Raw genomic sequence first — 26724 nt, forward strand, 5'->3', positions numbered from 1 at the left:
ATCGGTAAGTATACCGATTCTGTAAATTTCAGCCCCCTACATCTGAAAACCCTAATACCGGTCGGAAACGGCCGAAATCGGCCGTTTGGTGTGAAATGCAAGGCACAGGCAGATGTTCTCCAAATACAGACCACGTGATCATGTGCTAGGAAGAGAATCCTGTCTAGTTGAATGCGGTTGCTCTGTTGGTTCCATTCCAGAGCACCAATGTTAGGGAATTACTCAGATGAAAACTGCATATGAAGGCAGAATGTGAGATCAGAATCTGCTAGGTGCAAAGTAGAACAGGAACCGCTCTGGGCTTTTGCTGGTATGTTTAAAATATGGGGTAAAGTGTACAACAGTCCACTTCACCTCGCGCCACATCTTATATGCAGCGAAAAAGAAATTTAAATAAAGATTGATCAGAGAGCAATGAGCAAATGTGCATCAGATGGAAGAGATGTACCTATGTGACAGTGTATGCGAAGCAATTCGGGACACCTATTTGCTTACATTCTGCATAAAACATGAGGACCAATCAGCAAAACATAGGAGGCAAAACTATGTTTATATTCTGGAGAAAATTGTAGCATTTGTGTTGCCTGCAACATCGCAAACAGAAAACCTAACGTGACAATAGAATTTGTTTGTTATATCATTATTTATCAGTTTGTTTCTTTGCCGTTCTTATTTTGCTTGGCTCAACCCAATTTTTGAGATAACTAGAATGACATCATTTGATGCCCAATTTAATAACCCCTGTCTGAACGTTGGCTCCTTAGAAGCCTTTAAATTTGCTGCCATAGTGGCATGGAAAAAGGCAAGGAGTGCCCACTATAGACCACAGTCATGGCTCTTAGAGCCCTGTTTACTTTCTCCTGTGATCCTAACTCTTGATATCTTAGGTAGTAGTTGAAGTGTCAGTGTACAAAAAGCAAATCTAGGGATACTAATTGCTCCCCATATTCTTTTATGCTGCTTACTGTAGAGGTCCCACAGCAGAGCATCAAAAGCCATTCATTATATGTACCGTAAATAGAAATGGAAGCAGTTTAGCATTTCCTGGCGAGCATTACAATTGTTTTCTGTCATTTGTCATATACTTCCCCCTGCTTTGTATATGGTCTCTTCTACTTTTTGTCTTCCTTCCTAATTAAGTCAAGACCTTATTGTTGTTAAGGAGGTAAGGATGGAACAAATGATCAAGACATTTTGTATATTAGACTATAGACTGAACTTAATTTTGTGTGTAATTATGGGTTGTAGGGGTGGATTACAGGTTGGATGTGGCTACTGCTTAAGGGAAAACTCACTCTTAAGGAATTTTATGAATGAGGTGTTAACCAGGCATTGTGTCTTATTCCTTCTGCAGAAAATGCCTCCCTGCTGGATTCCAACCCATTCTTATCCGAAGCAAATGCTGAGCGTATTGTAGACACCCTCTGCAAAGTGCGAGGAGCAGCTCTGAAGATTGGACAGATGCTTAGCATCCAGGGTAAGGGTTAGCAGCAGGTAGCTTAACTGCTCTCTTTTAAATATGTTGCATTTTGCCTTTAGTGCTCTGTGAGGGGTGCCTGGATGCAACACAGACTTCTGACATCCCCCCTCACCCCTTTCTTGTGTTGCAGTTAGATATCATGTTTGTGCACATACAAGTCTGGTCAAGGATACTGAGCCTGATCCTTGATCTAAAGGGTTGTTACACGAGACTTGCCTTCATGGCATGCTAGATGGTTGTATGGTGCTTATATTCGGTTAATGGCAACTTAAAAACACTACCTGAAGAAGACAATATTGGTTGTTCTGGAGAGGCGAGTCTGAGGTAGGCTTGGGGGAGTGAAGGGGCAACATTGTTTTATGTTGGTGTCGATTGCTGCTGTTGGTCCATTTAAAAGTAATTCAGGGAATTGGAAAAGAAGGAGGCAGAGAAGGAAAGTATGGGGAAGAGGCAGAAATGAATATCAGCTTGTTCTCTATGTCTCTTGGGGCTCAGTGTTGCTCGGTATGGGGACTTCATAAGTTAACAGAGAATAAGGAAGAACAAGGAGAGCTAAGAGAAGAAAATGAAGTTTTTCCCTGACTTATTTCGACTAACTTTATCTTCCTGAAGAAGATGAAAGTCTTAGTTGAACTAATGCAAACAGTTTGTGGTTTACAGTTTCTCAGTCAGTATGCATCCGATAGAGACTTCTGTTAGCAGATTCGTTTCCTTATAATTAGTCACAGACTTCAGGCTGGATCTGGAAGTTCTTGAGCATTACCCCTGCAAGGCGATAGGTGGTGTAGTTCTGCTGTGTGTTGTCTGCACCAGATTTGACGTGCTGGGTGCCTATATAGCTGCCACCCCAGCACACTGAAATCAGTTATTTTCTTTCCGCACCAGTCAGCGCTGATCTGTAGAGAGCTACCCCATGTCAATTTTTGACTGACCTTTTACAGACTTTTGTTGAGATTATTTTGAGAACGTTTCTCCTTCTGGTGTGTTAGGGATGCCCCTTAAAAAAACCATACAGGTTTCAAACCCTGTGGTGCCTTTCGTAGGCAGATGTCTGTGACAGACCCACACTTGGTTTGTTTGTGATCCTTGGAAAGGGAAGATGAATTTAAGGCATGTGAGGACTGCCATACCATGTACCCAAATATGCTGAGGGAACATTCCCTGAAGCTCCTTCCCGCCCCACGTTGGACAAACCTGCGATTCTCTCGATCCCGGTCATGCGTAAGATTCTAGGACCTCTCGCTGAGCTGCTCCGGGCAATCACCTTCCCAGTCAAGGTCGTCGGGTAAGTCCCACAAACGTAAGAAATTAAAGAAGCTGAAGTGTTCTTTTAGTTTTCTGCACCGGTCCAAGACATCAGATGAGGCTCAGGAACGACAATACCACTCGAGGCCCTTGTTCCTCACAGAGCATGTGCCAGGGTCCCCTCTGTTTCTCCCCGAGTTTCAGGGAGCCGTAGTGACCCATCATCATTCCAAAGTCCGATACGAAGCTGGATCAGCGCTGTCCAACACTACCTCTGGCACCGGCCAGTACCATGCCCTCCAAGTTGAAGCCAATGCCTTTTTCTTTTGATATGCTTGGGGAGGGAGACAATTGGACGCGGTCAGAGGACCCTTATGCATTCCACCATCCTCTAGATGAACCAGAGTGGTAAGAGGAACTATTAGATGCAAGTGCGTTAGACAGCTCACCTGACACTGGCTTGGTCCCACCTCCTGGTGGCAGTCGAGTCAAATGTCTTGACAGAGGTGCTTTAGGTAGGAGTCGCCCTCACAGAATTTCTCCCATTCCATGAAGCCCTTACGGACGTCCTGTTTGGGGCCTGGTCAAAACCCTCCTGCACAGGATGATTTGACGCTGCCATCGCCAAGTTTTCTCAACCAGCACTCCACTGAGAAAGCTTGGTGGTCCAAGCCTCCAACTCCAAAGTCAACCCTGGTGGGTTCCATACCACTCCACTGGATAGAGAATCCAAAGTGCTAGTCACCTTTGGCAAGCGTATAACCTCTTCCGCCAGCATAGCATTGTGGTCAGTGAACACCACGTGACGGACGCACGCACCCGCGCACACACATACACACCTACCTACCTACCTACCTACGTGATCTTGTTTTGTTGTTGTGTCAATGCTTTGCTGCACCCGTTTGACTTACAACATGCTTTTTCTTTCTCCAAACTAGATGTTTGTGTTCCTTTATTCTGAGATGCTTTTAGTATTACTGTCATCCACAACCACACACACACAACCACGCACACACACACACACACACAACCACACACACACACACACACAACCACACACACACACACACACACACACACTTCGCTAACTGATCATGTTTTGATGTTGTGTCAATGCTTTTCTGCGCTCGTTTGACTTACAACGAGCTTTCTCTTTCTCCAAACTCGATGTTTGTGTTCCTTTATTTTGAGATGCTTTTAGTATTACTGTCACTCACACAACCACACACACACACACAACCACACACACACAAAACCACACACACAACCACACCCACACACACAACCACACATAAAACCACACACACAACCACAAACAAACCACCCACACACACAACCACACACACAACCACAAATACACAACCACAAATACACAACCACACACACACAACCACACACACACAACCACACACACTCAACCACGCACACACAACCACGCACACTCACAACCACACACACACACACAACTACACACAACCACACACACACAACCACACATACAACCACACATACAACCACACACACAACCACACACACAAACACACACACAACCACACAACCACACACACACACACACACATTTAACAAGTGGGTTCTCCATATCGTCCAGAGAGCTGCTCCATCCCTTTACTGGAACTCACCGCCTGTCCTCCCCGTCCCCCCATGCCACCGTCACATGACCGTCTGATGGATGACCATCTCTCCTTGTTCAGTCAGGAAGTATTGGCTTGTTTGACCAAAGAAGCCATCCAGAAAGTACCACCATCAGAAGAGGGTCTATTCTAGACTTGTGCCTTCTCAATTTCATCCAGACGAAAGAGAAGTTCAAGATGGTTCTGCCTGCCCTAGATACTGGAGACTGGATGGTAGCGGTAGACTTGCAGGATGCCTACTTCCATATTCCCTTCTTGCCTGCCCACAAATGTTACCTGCAGTTCACGGTGGGCCACAGTAACTTTTAGTTCACTGTGCTACACTTCGGCTTTACCAGCAACCCTCGGTTGTTCACCAAAGTGATGGTGGTGAATGCAGCACAACTGTGGAGGTCTGGGGTTCCAGTCTTTCCCTACCTCAATGATTGGTTGACTGTTGAAGGTGGGTTTGCCCCAGGCACTAATCTCACACCTCCAAACTATGGCAGACCTTCTGCATTCGCTTAGGTTCATTATCAACATGCCGAAGTCGCACCTGTCTCCCTTCCAGACGCTCCCTTTCATCGGAGCTGTTCTGGATACAGTGCAGTTTCAGGCCTATCCTTTGGACAGTGAGTCCAGGATCTTCAGGCTATAATTCCATGTTTCAGCCTCCATCTCTGATTTCAGTGGGACTGACTCTGAAGCTGTTGGACCTCATGGCCTCGTGCTGGTATCACATGCTCATGGGACCTGAAGTTTAAGTGGGCACAGCATCAGCGGAATCTCTCCGACATGGTCCAGACCTTGGAGGAAACTGCACAAGACTTGCAGTGGTGACTGACAAGCTGCGATTGGGTCAGCAGCAGACCCCTTTCCCTTCCCCACCCATTGCTGATGGTAGTGACAGTTGCGCCACTCATGGGCTGGGGCGGCCATCTGGGAGAGGTGGAGATGAGAGGACTCTGGCCTCCGGCAGAGTCCCAGGGCCATATCACCTACTGGAACTACAGGCTATCCGACTAGAATTGAAAGCCTTTCTTCCTTCAAGGAAAGGCTAGTTCAGGTGTTCATGACCACACCAATGACATGTGGTACTGCAACAAGCAGGAAGGGTTGTGATCATGGACCCAGTGTCCAGAAGCCCTGAGTCTCTGGACATGTTCGGAACATGCGGGCATTTTCCTGGTGATTCAACATTTGGCAGGCTCTTTGAACGCCAGAACAGACAAACTCATCCTCATACACCTTGCGAATTACGAATGGTTGGCCATCAGGAGGTGATGCAAGCCCTTCCAGGACTAAGGCAAACCTTGGTTAGATCTGTTCACAGCCACTGAGAACAACATTGTCAGCAGTTCTGCGCTAGAGTTTCCAAAGCGACTCTCACTCGGAGATGCTTTTCATCTCGAGTGGAGCTCAGGCCTCTTCTATACCTTTTTGCCAATACCTCTCCTGCCTAGAGTTCTCAAGAAGATGAGGAACAACATGCCCAAGTCATTCTTGTGGCTCTGGATTGGGCATGGAGAGTTTTATTTCCATAACAGCATGAGCATTGGTCCTTCAATCAGGCTTCTCCTTCAGGAGGATCTTCTATTGCAGCAGCAGGGCAGGGTCCTTCACCCGACCCTGCGCACTCTCCGCCTTCATGCTTGCAGACTGAGCGGCTGCAGTTAAAAGCCTTCAACCTTCCTCCTTACGACTGTGTTGTTATTTTGGCAGCCAGGCGTCCCTCCACGGTATACTCCTGCCGCTGAGACAAATTTGTAATATGATGCGCATCCGAGACATTGACCCTCTTGCTTCACCTTTTTCCTAAGTTTCACTGTTAGTTCGTACTCTGGCTCTGCAGGGCTGTGGTGTGTGCATTATCAAAGGTTACTTGTTGGCCATATCAACCTTTTTTGCTGTTGCCGGACCAACCTTCCAGGCCACCTATTGTAACTGTTTCCTCAAGGGACTACAACACCTGTTTCCCCCAAAGCCATTCATTATGCCCCAATGGGCTCTCAATCTGGTCTTAACGTTTCTTATGTGCACGCTCTTCGAGCTACTGCACAACTGGACATTACATTGGCCCAGGGAATTGGGGAACACACTTTGTCCATCCTCCCTACACAGCATTCTACCCAGACAAATTGGTTCTGATCACACATGATAGCTTCTTTCTGAAGGTGGTATCACCTTACCTATTTCCTTTGTCCCGCCTCACCTTTCTAAAGAAGAGGACATACTCCACCGTCTGGACCCAAAAAGAACATTCTCGTTCTACACTGATCGCACTAGAGCATTCCCGGTGAACAATCAACTGTTCGTTGGCTATGTCAGGGCAAAGAAAGGAAAGGCTTTGCAGAAATGGACCATTTTCACGATGGATAGTGCTCTGCATAAAAACCTGCTTCTCATTGGCCTTAAAGCAACCTCCTGAGGTTTGCGTGCTCATTCCACCAATTCTATTGCATTATCTTGCAGAGTCCCTGTCCTGGGCCTCTTTCAGGCAGCAACATGGGCATTTTTACATATGTCACCAAGCACTTTTGCCTGGACGGTCAGTTCCGTCCTGATGGGCACTTTGCTTGTTTGGACCAGCAGATCGCTTTACCCTAACCCATTCGCAGACACGGCGGTATTGACTTGGGTATCTATTCTAAGGTAACACATTTGCGGCTAGATACCTTCTGTAACTCCTTATCTGGTATATCCAGCCGCAGATTCCTAACAGATCCTCCCTGCACTGTGAATGGATTGCGGCATAGGATTACCCTCACAAGGCCGTAGTGATGCACACCTGTTCATCAGCATTCCTCATGGCTCTGTGCTTTTTTGCATGGGAAGGTCGCAAAAAGAAACTGATGTCAGTGTGCTGGGGTGACGCGGAACTGAACAACACCTATTGGCATGGAGGGGTCCTGCTCAAGAATTTCCGAATCCAGTCGGATGCCTGCAGATAATTCTGAGGTAAGGAATCTGCTGCTAGACAGAGCCTCTACCTGGTGAGTCATTACTGAAGGTAAGTAACTTGTTCATTTATGACTTCTTCACATAGTGTGTCTGCCTGCACAAACCCTGCTCACTGAAAACGTACAAAGGCACTGCCAGGACTGTTGGCTGGTAGTGCTACTTGTCTGAGCTGTGAAAGTTTTCTCACTAAATGGGGATCCTGGTGAGTCACTTGTCCTAGGCCTCTAAGCCCCCATGATTCGTAGATATTGGCAGTAACTAATGCATTGGAACCTCACAGTGACCCATAGAAGTGGCCTTTCAGGAGGGATTTCCCATGTAAACTACTTGTTGAGTTTGATTCACAGCTTGCCATTTGAAGTTAATACTAAAGTCTGTTATAGAATCAGTGGATGTTTATGTCTTTCCTGAAATGAGCAGCGTTCTGACATCTTAGTGAAGTTCTCCTATCCCACTCCTTCGAAGACCTCTTGTTAGTGGTCTGAGTTATCTCATCCTGGTTTCCGATAAGCTTCAAATCTGCTGTTGGAGTGAGGGAGAGTTATATTGGGTCCCTTACCATTGGGTTTTTGTTTTGTGGTGAAATGATCAGGAGGTTGGTAGATTGTGGACCAGGATGATTTGCCCTGGCAGTTTGTGAATGATGAATTGGGAGCGACTGTACTTGTTGATTGCTCTGATTTTATTGGACTCGAGCCACAGGGGAGAAAGGAGACCATTATTTCTTTCATATTCTTGCTTGTCTAATCCCAAGATGTTCTTATAAAGGGTTTAACTTCTTGTAGATAACAGCTTCATCAGCCCTCAGCTCCAAAAGATCTTTGAGCGTGTAAGACAAAGCGCCGACTTCATGCCAGCCTGGCAAATGACAGTAAGTATTCCACAAAGGATGTAATTGCATGCATCTACTGCCTCAGAAAGTTTAATATAATGTGTGTCTTGGATTTATCTTTCAGCATATACTCTGCAACCCAATGCGGCCCTCAACCATGTATAACCTATGTGTTAATCCTAAAACAAATACATTCAGAAATGTAAAATCATATTCGGAGTATGTGTTGGCCGTCGATACATTTGCTTAGCATATTCTACCATTTAGTGTTGTGGCCGGACCGTTGCAAGAGGTTTTTCTCCGAAGAAGTCTTTGAGTCACGAGATGTATTGCTCACGTTCCTCTGCTCCTTTGCTTGTTTTCCGCCTTTGGGTTCAGACGTCGAGATTGCAGCTTTGAGACCGAAGTTCAATTTCAGCACTGAGGCCTTTCTCTCTGCCTCATTTTCTTCAACCAAGGCATAAACAATCCTATACACTGGCTGGTGTTACCAAAGTCTTTAATTCCCCCGCTCGGGCATTTTTTCCAGTCACCATACTCCATACACTCTATGACAGCGAGGGATGGAAAATACACCCCTGTGCTTTTGCTCCAAGCGTCACGCCAAATACTCTATGCAAGACCCGCACAAAGTGTGCAATCTCTGTTTGTCTCCAGACTACAGCGAGAGTTTGTGTGATGCGGCGCTGGTGTTTTGTTCTAAAAAGACACTTCGGCAGCGAAGAGAACATAGTTGGTCCCTCTCCACCATGCAACAACGCACAGAAGATATGCCCAACATTTGCGAGGAACAGTCACCAGATCCTGAAGAATAATTGGAAGATACTGAGGCACAGACAATGCCAACAGACATCCCCTTACTGCTGGCTAGCATTTGCGACAGCTCTGACTCTGACCCTGATTCTTATCTCCAAGGGCACACAACTACATCGGCAAAAGCCTCACAAGCCCCCACAAAGACTGGCAAAGCAGCTTTCGGAACCCCACTGCTCTCTGGTCATGGTGGCCTCCAACAAAAGACTCAGGATCGTACCAAACTCACTCTGCCTGTAAAACAAACAACACGCGTCTAAGTTTAAAGCCCTAACATGCTGCTCAGCAATAGCACCAACAAAACATGGCTCGGCACCTCTAAAATAACACAAACTATTGGAGCCAAAGCAACAAACATCGGATTTCAAAGCAACCTTCAGTGCTGAAAGATCCTCAAGCACTACCTGCACTGAAGCACACAGATAAGCCGTCGGTGCCCAAACACTATACGCCAAAGCCTACAGCAGGGTCGAAAATCGAGTCCACATCAACATTGAAACAAGCTAAAACTAGCCCAGAACCTAAGCAAAAGCCAGTTCAGCCCATTCTGGAGACAAGCTGGACAAAGGACATCCAGACAGGGAAATTAGGGACAAAATCACTGCTACATATATTCCATACACTTTCTAAAGGAGAAAAAACATTTGAAGAAGAGATTATTGGACCAGAACCACCTAAAGCTCCCAAGACGAAAAAGTACAGAGACACAAGTCCTATATTTTTTCTTCCTCTTGCTCCTTCTCCAAATCCTGTACCTCCACCTGCTGCTTCACCTACACTGCCATTACCACAACCCTGCCAGTCAATCCACACTACTGTGAGCACCTGCCCTCAGAGCAGCCATATGTCTCACCTCCGTACTCATCCACAGGTGATGTAGCTCCTAGGGAGGAGATACCATACAACGCTCCATACTTTCTAGACCAACGAGGGCATCCAGATAGCGTATAGAACGCATGGAACATATATGATGCAGCTCTGGTAGATTACACTGACCCTGACCTATTTCCCTCAAAACCATCACCATCTGATGATATAACATTTTACCACGACATTATCAGTAGATCTACATACACTTGAGCATGAATGAGCAGGATTGTTTTGGTGGAAACACTGAACAGAGCACAAAAAACAGCACATTCTATTGCACACTACTAAAGGACGTCCAAGATCTCCTTCAAAAGGGAGCTATAGAAATGGTCCCAAAACAACATCAGGGACATGGGGTATACTCACTATATTTCCTAAATCCTAAAAAGGACAAGACCTTAAGGCCAATTGTGGACCTAAGACCACTCAACAGTTACATCTCCTCAGAACACTTCCACATGGCCACACGGCAAGAAGTGATACCATAGCTACAACAAGGAGATTTCATGACTGCATTAGACCTCAAAGATACCTATTTCTATATTCCCGTTCATCCAGCGTACCGCCGCAATCTATGATTCCCAGGCAACAAGCAGCACTGTCAATTCAAGGTCCTACCATTCGGGTAACTACAGCCACAAGATTCTTTAACAAATGCCTTCAGAGTATATGTCAACATTTAAAAATCCAGGTATTTCTGACTCTAAATACCACTTAACTTGTATATTAATTTGAATTTTAAAAAAAGTAGCTCGCCAACAAATTATGAAGCGCCTATCCTGTGATTTGCCTCCATGCAGTTTCAAAAGAATTGCGCGTCCCTTTGCGACAGACTTCTGTGCTTTGCCAATTTTCATCTCAAGCTACTCTGAACATAAAGCACATTGTTCTGTAAAAAGTAGACTTTGAAGGACACTAGAAAGAAGCTAAACCCCAAGCTCTTTTTTGGAAATAAAATGACTGTTCTGAGTGAGAGGCCGGTGCTGTTGGTTAGGATAGCACTAGACTCTTCATTATTTTGGATTCCGAATGGCTTCTTAATTGAACGATATTTATCAACTCATCTGCTAGCTACTAAGCAATTGTTTATTGTTACATTTTGTGGGTGCTGGATAGATCTCTAAGCCTAGAATGCATAGAATTTGTATTTTGTTTTGTAATTGTTTAATATGCTTCTATGGCACGGTTCTTTGGTTCAGCTTCATGGTTTTTCTTGTAAATGACAGATTCTTTGGCTGACACATACATTAAATTTGCTCCTAATTGTCACACAGTCCTTTCACTGACATTTCTTATGTTCTTCTAATTCTTTCTGCACACTATTGACTCAGGGCTTTGACTGAACAAATTAACTAATCGATCCCCCCTGGCTTTACAGAAAGTGCTTGTGGAGGAGCTTGGTCCAGACTGGAGGGACAAACTGCTCCTTTTTGAGGATAAACCTTTTGCTGCTGCCTCTATTGGGCAAGTCCACCTCGGCAGGCTGCATAGTGGTCGAGAGGTAGCCATGAAGATCCAGGTGAGTGCAGTTGGTTATACTGTTTTATTTGTTTTGGACTATGGTAATCAATGAGAGATTGAATATTGTTGTTAAAGAGGGAAGGCTACACTGTCTAAAGCTTATTCTCCAAAGATTGGCACAGGTTTCTGTCTGGGATGTCACCTTGAAAAAATGTGAATCTAGAAGTGACTTTACTGTTGAATGCTTCGCTCCATTTTACATGTTCCTAAGCATCTCTGCTACAATAATACTAATTCATCACATCTATAAAAAAAATGAGGAGTGACAGCACTATATGGCATTGCTTATTCAAATATGTGGGTCAGAGAAGTAATTGTTATATCTAAGGCATCATAGTGAAATATGCATCATGTAATGTACTCTAAAATTAGTGAGCAAAGTCTACACTTAGGGGGTATGAGGTTATGATGAGGAGGAAATGCATGGCTTGTTTTTACAGTTAGGGAGTAAAGGGAATGTTGGTATACTAACTTAGATCTGAAATGCATTTTGAAATACAAGTGTAGCTAGAAAACAGCGAGAGAATGGTGGAGAGTGGGAAAGAGACCAATTCCTTTCCATAGTCCAAAGATCGAAGGAGGGGAGACACACAGCTAGCTTCCAGGAAATTGTCTAATGCAGTCTAGCTGATAATTCCAGGGCTCCACACCCCCCCCCTGTCTTTTAAAGGGAGTGGCAAGAGTCTTAAGTAAAGCGATGCCTCTCAAGCACGTGGAGTGTCTGTTATTGATATCGATCAGTCCACGACTTTGGCATCACTGCAAATATTCACAAAGCACTGCTGCCTGGAAAGCCAGTTCTGTTGGGAAGGGCATTATGCCCGTTTAGTCTTGCAAATCTTTTTAATATGAGCCATCCACATTCCCATCACCTTGAGAGGGACCTGATTTGATATCTACTCTAAAGGTGAGGAATCTGTGATTAGAAGTAATCGTCAGCAGAACAAGTTACTTACCTTCGGTAATGCTATTTTCGAGGCATGTGTGCAGTAGATACACATGCTTGGCATGTTGAGTCCGGATGTTTGCAAGTTGTTTTTCTTTGAAAAAGTATTTTTCAGTCACGAGGTAAAGTGACTCCTCCTTTAGGTGATAATGCGCATGGTCATCGACTCCCTTGTTAGATTGTTTTCTTTCCGCCGGCTGGTTTGGATGTGGTTTGCAGTTTTCCGGTTCGAAACCGTTCTTTGGGATCCCCTCAGTGTGCAACCCACTATACCTTCGTTGGTATTGTTTTCATATGTATTTCACTTTTCTCCGTGTGTCGAATAAATCGGAAAACTCTCAATCTTTGGTCGAAAAGACATCATTGCTGGTCTTCGGGCCTAGCCACGTCGGTTGACTTCCACTCTGTTCCATATTAGCAAGTCTTCTGCCGATGGAACAGACTCAGTTTCAATTCTGTCCTCGGTGACACTCCAAGTATCCACGCTCCGACCTGCATAAAGTCTGCAACTTGTGCCTCTCACCTGAGCACAGGAGAGAAGATTGCGACGCTTGTTGATCGTTCTGATTGAAAAAGACTTTGCGGGATCGTCAGCTCCACGAAGGGACATGCAGCAACAAAACATTGAACACACTACGGATATCTTCGGGGAAGATACCGAACATGAAGAAATTGCGGTGGCGGCGGAAGAAAAGTTCACCTTTTCTATCCAAGAGTTGGATTCGGAGCTGGAAATAGAGTTATAGTCAGAAGACATTCCAGCGAGACAGGGTGCCGTGAATAACAAAGCCCCATTGCCCCTCAAACTCTCTTTGATTAAACAAAAGGCTTCGGGACCACTACTCCCTTCTGGCCATGGTCGGCACCGAGGCACTACTTCCAACGCCCCACCCTCGGGCACGGCACTGAAACAGAAAGTCAAGCCTTCTGGCTCGGGACAGAGTCGAGAAAAGATACTTTCAGAACCGAAACCTTTGGCTCCAAAAGACAAAAAAGACCAGTCTGCTTTGGCACCGAAATCAAAAGATACCCTTCAGAAGCCTCCGGAACCTATCCTGGACATTATGAAGGAGAAACTGGACACTAAAAAAAGAAAATGTATATTAATCCAGATACTGGACTTATATTGGATAAAGGTATAACACCTTCCAAGAGAAAAAAATATCTCAGAGGACACTAGCTACAAAATTCCTATAAAAAAGAAAAAGGACATGGCTACAAGTCCTATCTACATGAATCCTCAATCCCCTCCACCATCTTCACCACTACTAACACTATCAGGATCAGATCCTTTACACATAACTCCTCAGGGCTCTCCACATACACAGCCTGATGAGGATGACAGTAGTCTACCACCAACATACGCATGAGAGGACTATAATATTGATCCACCAATGGATAATGACCCTGATTTATATCCTGCAAAACCATTACCTCCGGATGACAACGTAGCATATCAAGAGTTGATCTCCAGGGCAGCATCATACCGTGGCGTTACATTATACAAAGAATCTTTAGAGGAAGACTTTTTGTTCGAAACACTAGGTTCCACACAGAGAACAACTCAAAGTTTGCCTAGGTTATGTGGCATGATGAGGTATGCCAGTGACATTTTTAAAGACCCTGTATGTGCCCGTATATTAACACCTAGAGTTGACAAAAAATACAAACCGCCACCGTCTGACACCATTTTTATTAAGGGGCAGTTGCCTTACGATTCTCTAGTAGTGTCTAATGCTCGCAAAAGAGCAAATTTACAGACTTCAGCAGTTGCACCTTCTCCCGACAAGGAGTCTAAATTAATAGATGCATCAGGTAAAAGAATAGCTGCTCAATCCGCCAACCAATGGCGCATTGCCAGCACACAGGACCAATTAGTCAGATATGAAAGGGCCCACTGGAATGAAATGGAGGAACTACTCCCAACACCTCCCAGAGGAGCAAAAAAAAAAAGGACAAGAGCTAGTGCAAGAAGGTCAATTAATATCTAATTCCTCCATTAGATGTGCTTTAGGTGCTGATGATACTGCTGCAAGTGGAATTAACACCAGCAGTCTTCTTAGATGAGATGCATGGCTCAGGATTTCTGGGTTCAGCAATCTATTCTCAATGCTCCTTTTGTCAAACAACACCTTTTTGGACCACACGTTGATGAGGCACTCGAAAAAATGAAATAAGACACAGAGGTGGCAAAATTGATGGGAGCACTTCAGTCACCATCCAAAAAAAGCTCCAAGGGTAATTCCTCAGACCCTAATGTGATCTCATATAAATCCAACATACAACCTTCTCCATCTAGAGGTTTCTATAAAGGCGGGTACAGAGGAAACAATTTCAAGGGCAGAGGTAAAGGCACGCCAACACGTACCATCTTCATCTCCCAATAAGCAGTGACTTGCCTACAATTCTCCCGATCACTTTACACCTGTCGGGCTAAGACCTCAACAATTCTTTTCCAACAACATCAGACAAATGGGTATTGGACATTATCCAACATGGTTATTGGCTGGAGCTTATCAGCAATCCTCCCAATATTCCACCTTGCACTCACAAACTTTCATTACAGTACCAACAGCTCCTCAAACAAGAAGTGCAAGCTCTTTCAACAAAAGAAACTATAGAACCAGCTCCATTACAACACCAAGGGTCAGGGGTTTACTCACTGTACTTCCTAATCCCCAAAAAGGAAGGGTCCCTACGGCCTGAGAATGTTAAACCTGTACATAATGTCAGAACATTTCCATATGGTTACGCTTCAGCAAGTACTTCCACTTCTACAACAAGGCGACTTTATGTCCACGCTAGACTTAAAGGATGCATACTTACACATTCCTGTTCACCCAGCACATTGCCAGTATCTCAGATTTGTGATAGCAGGAAATCACTATCAGTTCAAAGTACTCCCATTCTGATTGACTACTGCACCCAGAGTGCACACAAAATGTCTAGCAGTGGTAGCAGCTCAACTAAGAAGACAACAAATTCATGTCTTCCCATATCTGGATGATTGGCTCATTAAAGCCAACACACTGACTGCAATAGACCTTCTCCATCAATTGCGATTTACAGTCAATATGCAAGTGCCTCATCTTCAACCTTCACCAGTGCAGTCCTGTCTGGAAGCTACGCTAAACACTCATGCAGCTGTAGCCTCTCTCAATGCAGCCAGGATTCAATATTGTCATACTCTGTTATTACAATTTCAAATCAACCAATTCCTAACAGTTACAACTTTTATCCAGCTACTAGGGATCAGGGCATCATGCATTGCAATAGTGCCTCATGCAAGATTACATATGCGTTCTCTACAGGAATGCTTAGCATGTCAGGGGAATCAGTCACAGGGTCAATTAACAGATCTAGTGTTGGTGGACAGCCGCATCCATCGCTCTCTGCAGTGGTGGAACACAAAAAACCTATCAAAAGGGCAGCCCTTCGTCAGCCCTTTTCCACAAGTCGTACTAACAGGGTACGCATCTCTCAGAGGTTGGGGTGCCCATCTACAGAATGTAACAATTCAGGGTATATGGGACAACAAGCACAAAAGTCTCCCCCTCAACTATCTCTAGCATCTAGCTGTATATCTAGCACTAAAATCTTTTCAGCCTCACCTCATAGGGAAAGTTGTCCTTGTCAGCACAGACAATATGACAGTTATGTACAAAAACAGGGAGGGACACACACTTTACAACTGTCATGCCCCTCTCAGACCATTTGGCGTTGGGCGATACATCACAATATTCATCTTCTAGCAGAACACCTCCCAGGCATGCACAATCAAATTGCCGACCTCCTCAGCAGGATGCGGCAACAAATACACGAATGGGAACTTCATCCATCCCCTGGTTATCCTTCCATACTTCCAAAAATGAGGATCCCAACTAATAGATGTCTTTGCCACAGTGTCGTGCCTGCTGCCAGTCCCGACGATCCTACCATGATTAGCATGCGAGCTTCGGCAGAGGAGGAGTATAAAGCTCCCCTGCTCCCGTACTAGAACGCTTCACATTCTAGTGTTTCGGTAATTCTTTGACCTCTGCTTCCGGGTTACTCACCAGCGTGCATCCGGTCCATCGCAGAATCTGGGCATCTTCTCCTCCCTCCCTTGCAGATTCTGCGATTTCTCCTCCATGTGGTATATAAAAGATGTTCTTGAGTCATGGTATATATTTCATGTAGCTTTATTCATGGATAGTTACAGGTCCAGTTCTTATGATGATAAATAAGAGACCCCACCAGGAGTGACCTCCTTGTCACTCAGCCTGCCTCCAACTGTCAGTAGGCTTAGGCAATAACTACAACATTCTATGATGTCACCAGGTAAACATACAGTGACATCAAGTGAGCATCAGGAAATACAAACCTGGGGAAAAGAGACAAAGTCCATGTACAACATATCTCCTTTCTTTAGGGAAAAGAACAAAATGATATATACTAAAAACTTTGTTAAATTTGCAAATAAACTATAGCGCCAAACAAGAAGATACGAACATGTAAGAAGCTATAAGAAAGGAAGAGAAGCAGAAGAACAGAGAAGACAGAAACGCACACCACCACCCTCTTCCTAATAATGGTCGAAAGCAAGAAACATACAGGAAGTTATGAAAAAAAACACAAGAGAGAAAGAATACCAGACGTCTCCGGCACCTTAAGTATAGTGAACAAGAATCCGCCAAAATACAAGTGAACCAGCACAAAGAGTAAAGGCAGGAGACTAAACACCAAATTACAGGAAAATGGAAAGTTCAAAAAGAAAAACATGAATGAAGGGATACATTCACCCAAAAATTAAAACAAGTTGCAGGGATACACTCACCCAGGGATGCAACTATAACTTAACGGGGTTTATAAGAAATACTTAACCCGTGGATTTCCCCCCAATTTTTTTTTTTTTTGAGGGATACACTCACCCTAGAACAAGTTGCAGGGATACGCTCACCCATAATTGCACTTGAATGTAACGGGGATTACAAGGAAATCCAAACCCGTGAAAATGAATATATCATAACCATAAGTGTTATCACTATAAATTCAGGTGCACAATGTACAGGAAAAGGCTTGCACAGAAATTTGTGTAACATGTTAACAATTCATGTGCACTTACTTAAAATGCTTGAATATGAACACTATAACTAACATGCAAGTCGTAAAGCAATGCTTTAAGGTATCCACAATATATGGATAACTGAATGTAATAATTTCAACAAATGAATAAATTGCAAGTTAAAAACATTTCTATGGAATCTGCAATATATATAGAGAACTGAAATAAGCTTTAAAATATGTTTAGATTTCAATTTTGCTACACCTGAAAATTTTGGGTAGAATATCATTAGGAGAAATCATTTTATACGTTAGAAGATTAAAACAACAAATTAAAATAATAAATGTAGTCACCGTAGTCATTTGGAAAAAACAGTACAGTTTAAGTATGTCACTCTTTGAAGCTATAGTATGAATTAGGTTTCACGAAGTGCAGAATGCCTCTTTAAAACGAAAATGACAGTAAATAAAAAGTTCCACTAACTTCCAGTAGATGGCATAGTGATACTAGTCTTTTATGTATCTCAAATAAAACGGTAAACATAAATACTGCATCGAAGAAACTGAAGAATGTCGACCATGAGAAACAATAGTCGCTTACTTAAAATTTGTGGTATGAAGCTATAAATATATCGCAGGGTTGCTGAAAGTACTCGGTAAAAATTGCTTTCATTCCACGCTTCATATATGGGGAAACACTACATACATGACGCAAGTATTTTCAATTCTGTTGTGCCTCCGTACTGTGTAAACAAAGTGTAAATTGAATATAAAATGGCCCCTCATGTCGCGCTTTGACGTCTACTTTAGCTGAAGGCATCTTGTATTGGACGCTTACGTTGCGCGACACATCGAAGGTATCTGGGCTTCATCAATACGCTGTATGTGATTGGGTACGTGATTACGCTTTGGAGCAGGCTGCTTCTCCGCTGAGTCGCACGCAGATTCTACTACGTCACCATTTATGAAATTGGCATGAAGGAGAGCAGATGGATGTAGAGGCATACAAACGGTCGTCAGACGCTCTGCCTACTGTGAGCATATGTGAGACGCTTTGTCTCTCTGGAATTTGGAATCTCTATTATCACCGTATGTCAGACGCTCTGCCCGTTGTGAAGTTTCTACTCTCCCCATAGAAAATGGAAGATTCTACTTCTTAAAGTTACACTAAACAATACGTAACGTCACATTTATGTGGAGTCCTTGATCTACATCACGTGCACGATGTCCAGCAGTAACCTCGTTCTTCTTCAGCTGGTACCTGGACTTCAACAAGTGACTGTTAGACTTTTACAAGTGACTGTTGGTGATGTTATATGGGGATACTGGAAGAAAATCTTGTTGACCAGCGCTGGATGTGTTTGTATTTCTCGGGTGAGGAAGTTCGCTCACCGGCGTAACATTAACCCGTTTTCTTTGCAGGAACATGAGTTTCTATGTTAATTATCTGCATTTTCACTATGATTATTTTCATTCTGGGTTGTTTATGGATCTCTTTGTTGTTCACTGCCTTTGTTTGCCTGAGTATGTAGTATTTAAGTGAAATGTCGTATTTTGGTGTTGTTTAGGCATGATTACTTTAAGGGTAGTGGTGTGTAGGAGCAGGTCTCCTTACTCTGGTCTATTCTCAGTGTTGGGTGATGCGCACACTCTTTCACTGGTCCCTCCCTATATGTGCCTGATCTTATGCATTTCACAGTGTAGGTTTTATTTTTCTCGGCAGTTGTTATGTTGTGCAGTGACTTTATTTATATTGCACTTTAAGTTAGGGTAACTTAAAGCGGTATTCAACCCATGTTTAAAAATACAGTAGTGTGTCTTTAACTCTTTTGGCTGTACTTGGAATACAGCAGTGTAGGTTATATTCCTTTTTACTGTGTTTTGGAATTTACCTGTTTTTGACGTCCTATAATTTTGAGTACCTTAGGTATGGCATTCAGAGGACAGTGTACTCCATTTTGTGGCGTAGCTTATGCCTGAGCGGTGTTTGACACTCTTTATTTTGTTGTGAAAGAGTGCTTCATGGAGTTTGTGGTTTTTTTTAAGAATGGTTTGCATACATTCTTCTGGTTTACACCCGTAGTGTCGTGGTGTGTGTTGTATTTAAAGCTAGTTGAACAATGACTGTAGTGTGGAGTATATACTTCATGAATTTCATGTGTATCCTCTACTTTCTTTGTTCTACACTAGCTAGAGCACCTGTTTAAGGTGCGTTGTGAGGGGTGTTTACCTCCTGGTTAGCAGTGCACTTTTGTTTAGTGCCTCAATTGCATTTTGGATTTAGATGCCTCAGTTGCATTTTGGATTTAGATGCCTCAGTTGCATTTTGGATTTAGATATCATCCATGATATTGGAAATGTTTGTGACATTGATGGTGCTGTGGGATATTTTATCATCATTTTTTATGCACTTTGGTCTTTATTCCATCCATGGATTCATATTTATTTTAACAATTTATGTTATTGGTGGAGGTGTGTGTGACATTGATTATACACACTATGCCTTCTTTGTGCGATGTGTTGAAACGTAGTTGAGCCAGTACTTTTAGTACCTACTTTATTAGTCTGTTTCCAACTATGCTTTTAACTCGCATCTTATTTCATTTTCTTTTCTTTATTTCTTGCTTGTACTCGTTGCTGGAAAGTTTATTTATGCACATGTTCATGTAATTTTTTTTTCCCTAAGAGAGGAGAAGTGATGTGCTATCTTGTGCTTTCTAGCATTCTGTACTCTAGGCTGTGCTAATTCTCCTTTAGCATTTGCAGCTTCTAAATTCTCATCTACCTTGCCTTCTGATCTCTGAGCTGTGCTAATTCTTCCTTAGCTTTTACATCCCATCCTCGTCGCCAAAATGTGGTATATAAAAGATGTTCTTGAGTCATGGTATATATTTCATGTAGCTTTATTCATGGATAGTTACAGGTCCAGTTCTTATGATGATAAATAAGAGACCCCACCAGGAGTGACCTCCTTGTCACTCAGCCTGCCTCCAACTGTCAGTAGGCTTAGGCAATAACTACAACATTCTATGATGTCACCAGGTAAACATACAGTGACATCAAGTGAGCATCAGGAAATACAAACCTGGGGAAAAGAGACAAAGTCCATGTACAACACTCCACAGCCTCCTGGTCACGACTCTGCTTCCTGATCCTTGCACGGCTCCTGCTCAGATCCCCGTTCCAGTCCATGGTGCGGTCCCGTTTAGTTCAATGCTCTGGTCTTTGCTCTGGTCTATTAAAATCTAAAAAGAATGAAGTCAAGCATTGGCATAGCCAATAGGGCTTGCCTTTGAGAGGTGTAAGTAGTTTTGCTGTATATGAGGACTTTATAAGTAATAAATTGCAAAGTGTCCTGTAAATGAAATATAAGTAACCACTTCGGCTAAGTGGATTCAAGCTTTGACGGACAGAACAAACACAAGACTGTGCGAATGGTGAAACCGAGATCGACCTCAATATTTAGATGTTCTACTGATGCACTAATCATTTGAAAAGATGGGGTTTACAAACCCTTGGTAAAGGGACCTTTGTACACTCTGGGAGTGGAGGCGGCAAATGACGTGCAGACACTTATTCAAAGTATTACTTTTCATTGTTTAATTCAAGGATAGGAGCTCTTCGACATTCAATTGCTTTTATGTACCCTGAACGGCTCTGATTCCTTCCAGTCAAGGAAAGAATAACTGAATTAAAAACGGCACAATACATGGTGGCACACATGGCTGTTGGCTGGTCAAGTGAACGGCTGTTTAACGCCCACGTTTAGCAGCCTCGTCCGACCAAGGGGAACAGCCTGCTTACTGTCACCTGAAGGAAACAAACTGCACACTTGAAACTTTAACCCACTGTGAGTTCCACTGGGTCATAATGTTAAATTAAAAAGTGATATATGCAGCCGTTCCGAGGCTGAGAGGGGCCAGCTGTGCGCAGAGGGCTGTGGGGAAGTCGGGACTTGAGGGCTGCAAAAGCAAGGACTGCAGGCAGGGATGTGCGCAGGGACCGTCCGGGTGCGTGTCAAGAGCAGCAAAGGGGAAGCATGTTGGGGGGTACATAATATGAAATAAGAGGGACAGGCAAGTTAATGGTGCATACAGAGATCACGAAGGAGTTGGGGGTGGCGTGGAGAGTACAGGAGGGTCACAAGCTGGAGGCAGTGGGAGTAAACATTCACTGAAAAAGGTGGGACATGCACCCGCCTTTGGCCAATTGTGTGCTTTCATTTTTGAAAGCCACACGCAAAGGCCAATACAATGTGTGGAAAATCTAAACCACACGCACAAGTTTACTGAAAAGTCTGGAGTGATTCCAAGAGGCCCTCTCCTAGACCAGTCTGGCACCAGAGGAATATTGTCAAGCTGAGAAATCTGCAGTTAGATAGAGTATCCATCAGAAAAATGTTACCGAAGGCAAGTAATGTTTTAAAAAATATTTTTATTTCAGTATCACTGCACCACAAGGTGCATCTCACTGGGTTCAGAGGTACCCACAACTTGAAAAATATGTTGTTTTTTTTACTTTAGACTTAAGTTGGATGGCTCATTATGTGGCTTTTTATTTAAAAAAAGTTGTGGAGGACTCTGGGACTGGGTCCTGTAGTGGTTGTCACAATCTTTCTCCATGTTGTGGCCAGCCAATCATGATCTGCCCATCCACTTTGAATGGGCCAATTAAAGCAGTACTTGCTATACTTTTTAGAACCACAGCCCATTTTTTAGAGCGACAAATATTCGCATCCCACCTAGCTTTAATGTACACGAGAAGGGTGATTTCTTTCATTGTAACTAAAGCATTGTGTGGGAGCGCACGGTCAGTTACAGAAAGCACATTTCCCATTAAAATGCCCACTAAACTTGTACAGGCCTACTGGCTTACTGATAAAACTATATTGCACTCAAATGATAATGTGTGTAAATAGGGTTCAGTGAATAGTAATCATTTGTGCACCAGTTCAAGGCATGTGTGCTGTAGATAAACATGCTTTGCATAAGTCCGCCATCTAGTGTTGGGCTCAGATGATCAAAAGTTGTTTTTGTTCCAAGAAGTTTTCTTCGAGGCTGTGTGACTCCTCCTCTTGGTAATGCTGCGCATGGTCATTCACAACATCTTGAAATATTTTTTTCTGCCAACTAATATATATATATATATATATATATATATATATAACTCCAACCTCTTCACACCAAAGAGCAGAGGCCACGCAGGGGATTTAAAAGGAAGCTTCTTTATTGAGAAACGGCATGATGCATTTCGGCCCCAGTCGGCCTTCTTCTGATGCCTTCAATGTTCAGGCGGCTCCTGTCATCAGTTTAAAATCAGTCCTGTACCAATCCCAATGGCGGGATCTCGCTCCTCCCCCAACCAATCACTGCTCACCAAAGGAAGTCCGTCGGGACTACCAGTCCCAGAATTCATTTACCAGGTAGGTGCTGCGTAGGGAAAAGTAGGTTTCTGCCCATGTGGGCTGGCGAAGTGCAGGACTCTCAGCGATGTCATCAGAAGCCTGTATCCTGGTTAATTATACTCCCGAAGCCTCCTCTGGTCCCCAACCGTACCAGCCGCCAAATCACAGACTCCACAGGGCAGGGACAGGGGTGACAGTGCACCCTGCCCTCAGTGAAGTCACGTTCCGCGCTGCAGCCGCCCTTGCGGTGTCTGTTCTCGCAGGCGGGCCCGCACCATTCCAGTATCCTGGACGAAAACAAAATCTGCCAAGGCAGTCACCAGTGACGTCCGGGCCAACTTGCGGGACGGGGGCCTCTGAATCGCGTCTCTGGTTGACGCGAACAAATATAACTCCAACCTCTTCACACCAAAGAGCAGAGGCCACGCAGGGGATTTATATATATATAGTATTGTTTCGATCGGTATAGTATACATCTCATACTAGACTTCGTAGCGGATTTTTGACTCGTCTCTGTGGCCTATGGGCCTAGCCCGACCGGGCAACACTTCTTCATTTCTAATGAGATCGAGAATGACATGCTAATGGAACGCACTCCGTTCCGTTTATATCCGAAGTGCCACTCCAAATACCCTCACACCAACCAACATCCCTTTTGCAACTTCTTTCTCTCCCAAACATAGAGAGGAACGCTGTGAGAGTCGACAAGAAAAGTAGCGCAAGCAGATGGATGATATCTCTGGACAAGGAGGAAGAGGCTTCAGCGGCTTAGGAAAAATTCCTTTCCATACAGGACTCTGAGTCCTAGTCTCACTCAGAAGAAGACTCAGAATGTATCTAATACACAAAGAGGGGCACAATACTTACCACTTCTAAAGGGTATGAAACTTTATGCAGATGAAATTTTTAAACAACCAGTCAAAGAAAGAATGATTACTCCTCGCATCGATAAGAAAATACAAACCACCACCTTCAGACCCCATTTTTATTAGAGGTTAATTAACTCCTGACTCTTTAGTAGTGTCCAATGCTAGGTAAAAGGGCTAACTCTCAAACCACTGGAGAAGCACCACCACCAGAAAAGGAATCCAAACTTATGGATGCCTCTGGTAAAAGAGTTGCGGCACTAGCAGCTTATCATTGGCAATTAGCAAATAGCCAAGCATTATTAGCAAGAAACGACAGGACCCACTAGGACGAAATGGAGGGGCTTCTCCTACATCTCCCTGAGGAGCACTGAAAATGAGGTCAAGAGATTGTTAATGAAGGCAAACTTATATCATCAACAGCGCTATTAAGTGTGCATCAGATGCAGCTGACACTGTTGCTAGGAGTATAAATACTAGTGTCTTAACAATAAGACATGCATGGTTCAGGGTGTCAGGCTTCAAACCTGAGGTACAAAAGACCATACTGAACCTCCCATTTGACAAAGAACATCTCTTTGGCCCCCAGCTGGACACAGTTCTTGAAAGAATGAAATAGGACACACGGGTAGCAAAATCAGTTGAAGCTCTACAAACTAGCACCTATAGAGTTTCTTTTCGGAGGCCCAATTTCATACAAGGGGCAAGAACAGATTTCAGAGATACCTCTGGTTCACAATATAAAACTCTGGGACAAACCTCAACAACTAAAACCTTCTACAGAGGTAACAATTTTAAAGAAAGAGGGAAAAACAATAAACAATTACTCCTTTACATTTCCCCCACAACCAGGAGCGGGTCCTCCGCTAAGGCAGAGGAGCATCACCCCACTGCTTAAGCAACGTAACAAAGGAAAAATAATATGATAATAACTGAACGTTATTATCATTTAATTTGTTCCTGTGGCAGGGCAGAGGAGTAGTGGGTTGCCCACTTCTAAGTGCACATGACTGTTTGGCTGGCCCTCTTGGGCATTGCAGCGCTGTGATTGGTCAGGGACGCCTGGGTGCTTACCAATCACAAGGATGTGAAAGAGATTGAGTACTGACACAGGACTAGGTGAAGGGCCCAAAAAATGTATCCGTGGGCACTGGTCATCCGCAGACGTTTGGGTGCGGGCCGTGTGCTGGCGGAGGTTGGTCATATGTAATGAAATGGACTCGGGGATCGGCATTGCATATGGTTTCCGGAGCATGAATGGCTGTGATGGAAGTTAGATATAATATATCATCCACACAAAAAACGAACATTCACTGAAAAACGTCATTAAAGGTATGGTGAGAAGTTATAAGCAGAATAAACCAATAGCAAGCCTTTCAGAAGAGAAGGTTTGCTCTTCTCTTTGGTGTTAGTAAATATTAATATGAATGAAGATCACTGCTCAGAAAAGAAAAAAATACCTGTAACACCAGTTTGCTTTTGAAGGTAATTCATTAAATGTTTTAACTATTTTCACACTCCCCGCTGGAGGCAAAGAAATGGAAACGCTGATCTGGCTATAATATCTTATGTCTTTGGCCAGGCTGTTGGAATAGATCGAAGGACTAACTTTTATTGTGCTGCTTCCTGGGTTTGTGGTTGTCTACGGGCAGCCACAGAGCAAGATTCCATTTATTTTCCTCTTTGGGAGACTGCATGTCTATGACAATGTCCCTCTTTCATGTTTTTAGGTTTTGCCTGGCGAAAAGATGCGCTCTGCGCATCTTTTTCGCGCAGGCGAAAACCTAATGAGAACTGTAGTGTGGGTTTGGAGCCTAGCCATTGGACGAGGGGCCTGTCCGTCAATGCCGGACCAGATTCGGGGGCGTTCCCGAGATTCTTTGGCTTTTGCCGACGTCACGCGACGTCAGCCGAAAGCCGGGAACGCCCCCCGAATCTGGTCCGGCATTGCCGGCACTTCTGCGTCTCTCCACCCCCCTTTCCCGCCCCCTCCCGCTTGTTTCCTGATGCTGGCCTCGCAATGGCGCTGCGTCTCTCCTCCCCCTTTCCCGCCCCCTCCCGCTTGTTGGTCTTAGAAATCTGAACGTAATACTTATTACTTTGAATGACCACGTAGGTGATGGTGCACCAGAAAAACATATGCCAGTTTTAAAAATTATTTTGTTTTAATTTGAATACTAAACTAAGTTTAAAACAGGTGGAAGCGCCCGCCATTAGCCAGACTGGTTTCGACACCAACTAGTAATGTGGTTGCAACACCATTCTAAGATGGCGGTCAGGTTAACCTACTATCGAACATGCGTACAAGATAGCCTTTGAAGCTCCTGCGTCCCACTTGAATTTAACACTCTATTTCTAGAGCTGTTGAGTACGCACGCGTGTTCCACCATCCACACTGCGCACTACCGGAAACAGTTGCAGATCGCCCCTGCGTAGAATCAGCTAACAGATACCGTCCGGCAAGATGGCGAAGATCGCCAAGACCCACGAAGGTAAGAGATGTCGGAGGGGCTACGAAAATCTTCAGCCGAAATTAAATAAATAAAATGCTAGGGGTGCAGTCGTGCACCTCGTGTTTATGGCTCGGGCCGTCTCCCTTAGGGCGCCGTTGGGGGATTTTAGGCCTGGGTGTTTTGAGGGTAGTAGTATGCCTCTACTGTAGTATAATACTTCGTTGGCATTCACAGTCCCTCTCGTCTGGCCTTAGCATGGTGTGCTGGATAGATCAAGGTATCGTGCTTTCCCCCACTCTGGGCCCGTAATGTAAACAAACTGAGGACTCGTTGCCCTGTTCATTGGGATGTATGCTGTGCGTTGAGTGTCGCAGTATAGAGCGCTCTCTTAGTTGTTTATAGATCGTGCTCGAAAATTTGTGGTGTTCTGCGTTATTGAAAGCCTAAAAATGGGTAAGTATTGGCAATACGTCCTTAGCAACATGCCGTTGCCTGCGTCTAATGCCAAAGCTAGATGATGCAAGAAGCTCCTACCATGTTTTGATTTGAAGGACCCATCCATATACTCTTTGAGAAGGACGCATCACTTTCATAATCATTCTATTCTGTTGTGGCGTGGCGGGTGTATGTGGATGTTCTACTTAAAGTGAATAGTTGTT

The 26724-nt window shown here is 44.1% G+C and overlaps 1 protein-coding gene across 1 annotated transcript in view; it reads left to right on the forward strand.

The window, feature by feature from the left end:
- COQ8B (coenzyme Q8B) overlaps positions 1-26724 on the forward strand; it is a 109461-nt gene that overhangs the window by 42891 nt on the left and 39846 nt on the right. The window contains exons 6-8 of the mRNA XM_078660404.1: positions 1355-1477; positions 8103-8188; positions 11211-11351. Coding sequence (XP_078516530.1) covers positions 1355-1477; positions 8103-8188; positions 11211-11351 — 350 coding nt within the window. The remainder of the gene's footprint in view (positions 1-1354; positions 1478-8102; positions 8189-11210; positions 11352-26724) is intronic.

Source organism: Lissotriton helveticus, chromosome 9, assembly GCF_964261635.1.
Source record: "Lissotriton helveticus chromosome 9, aLisHel1.1, whole genome shotgun sequence".
Taxonomy (NCBI): domain Eukaryota; kingdom Metazoa; phylum Chordata; class Amphibia; order Caudata; family Salamandridae; genus Lissotriton; species Lissotriton helveticus.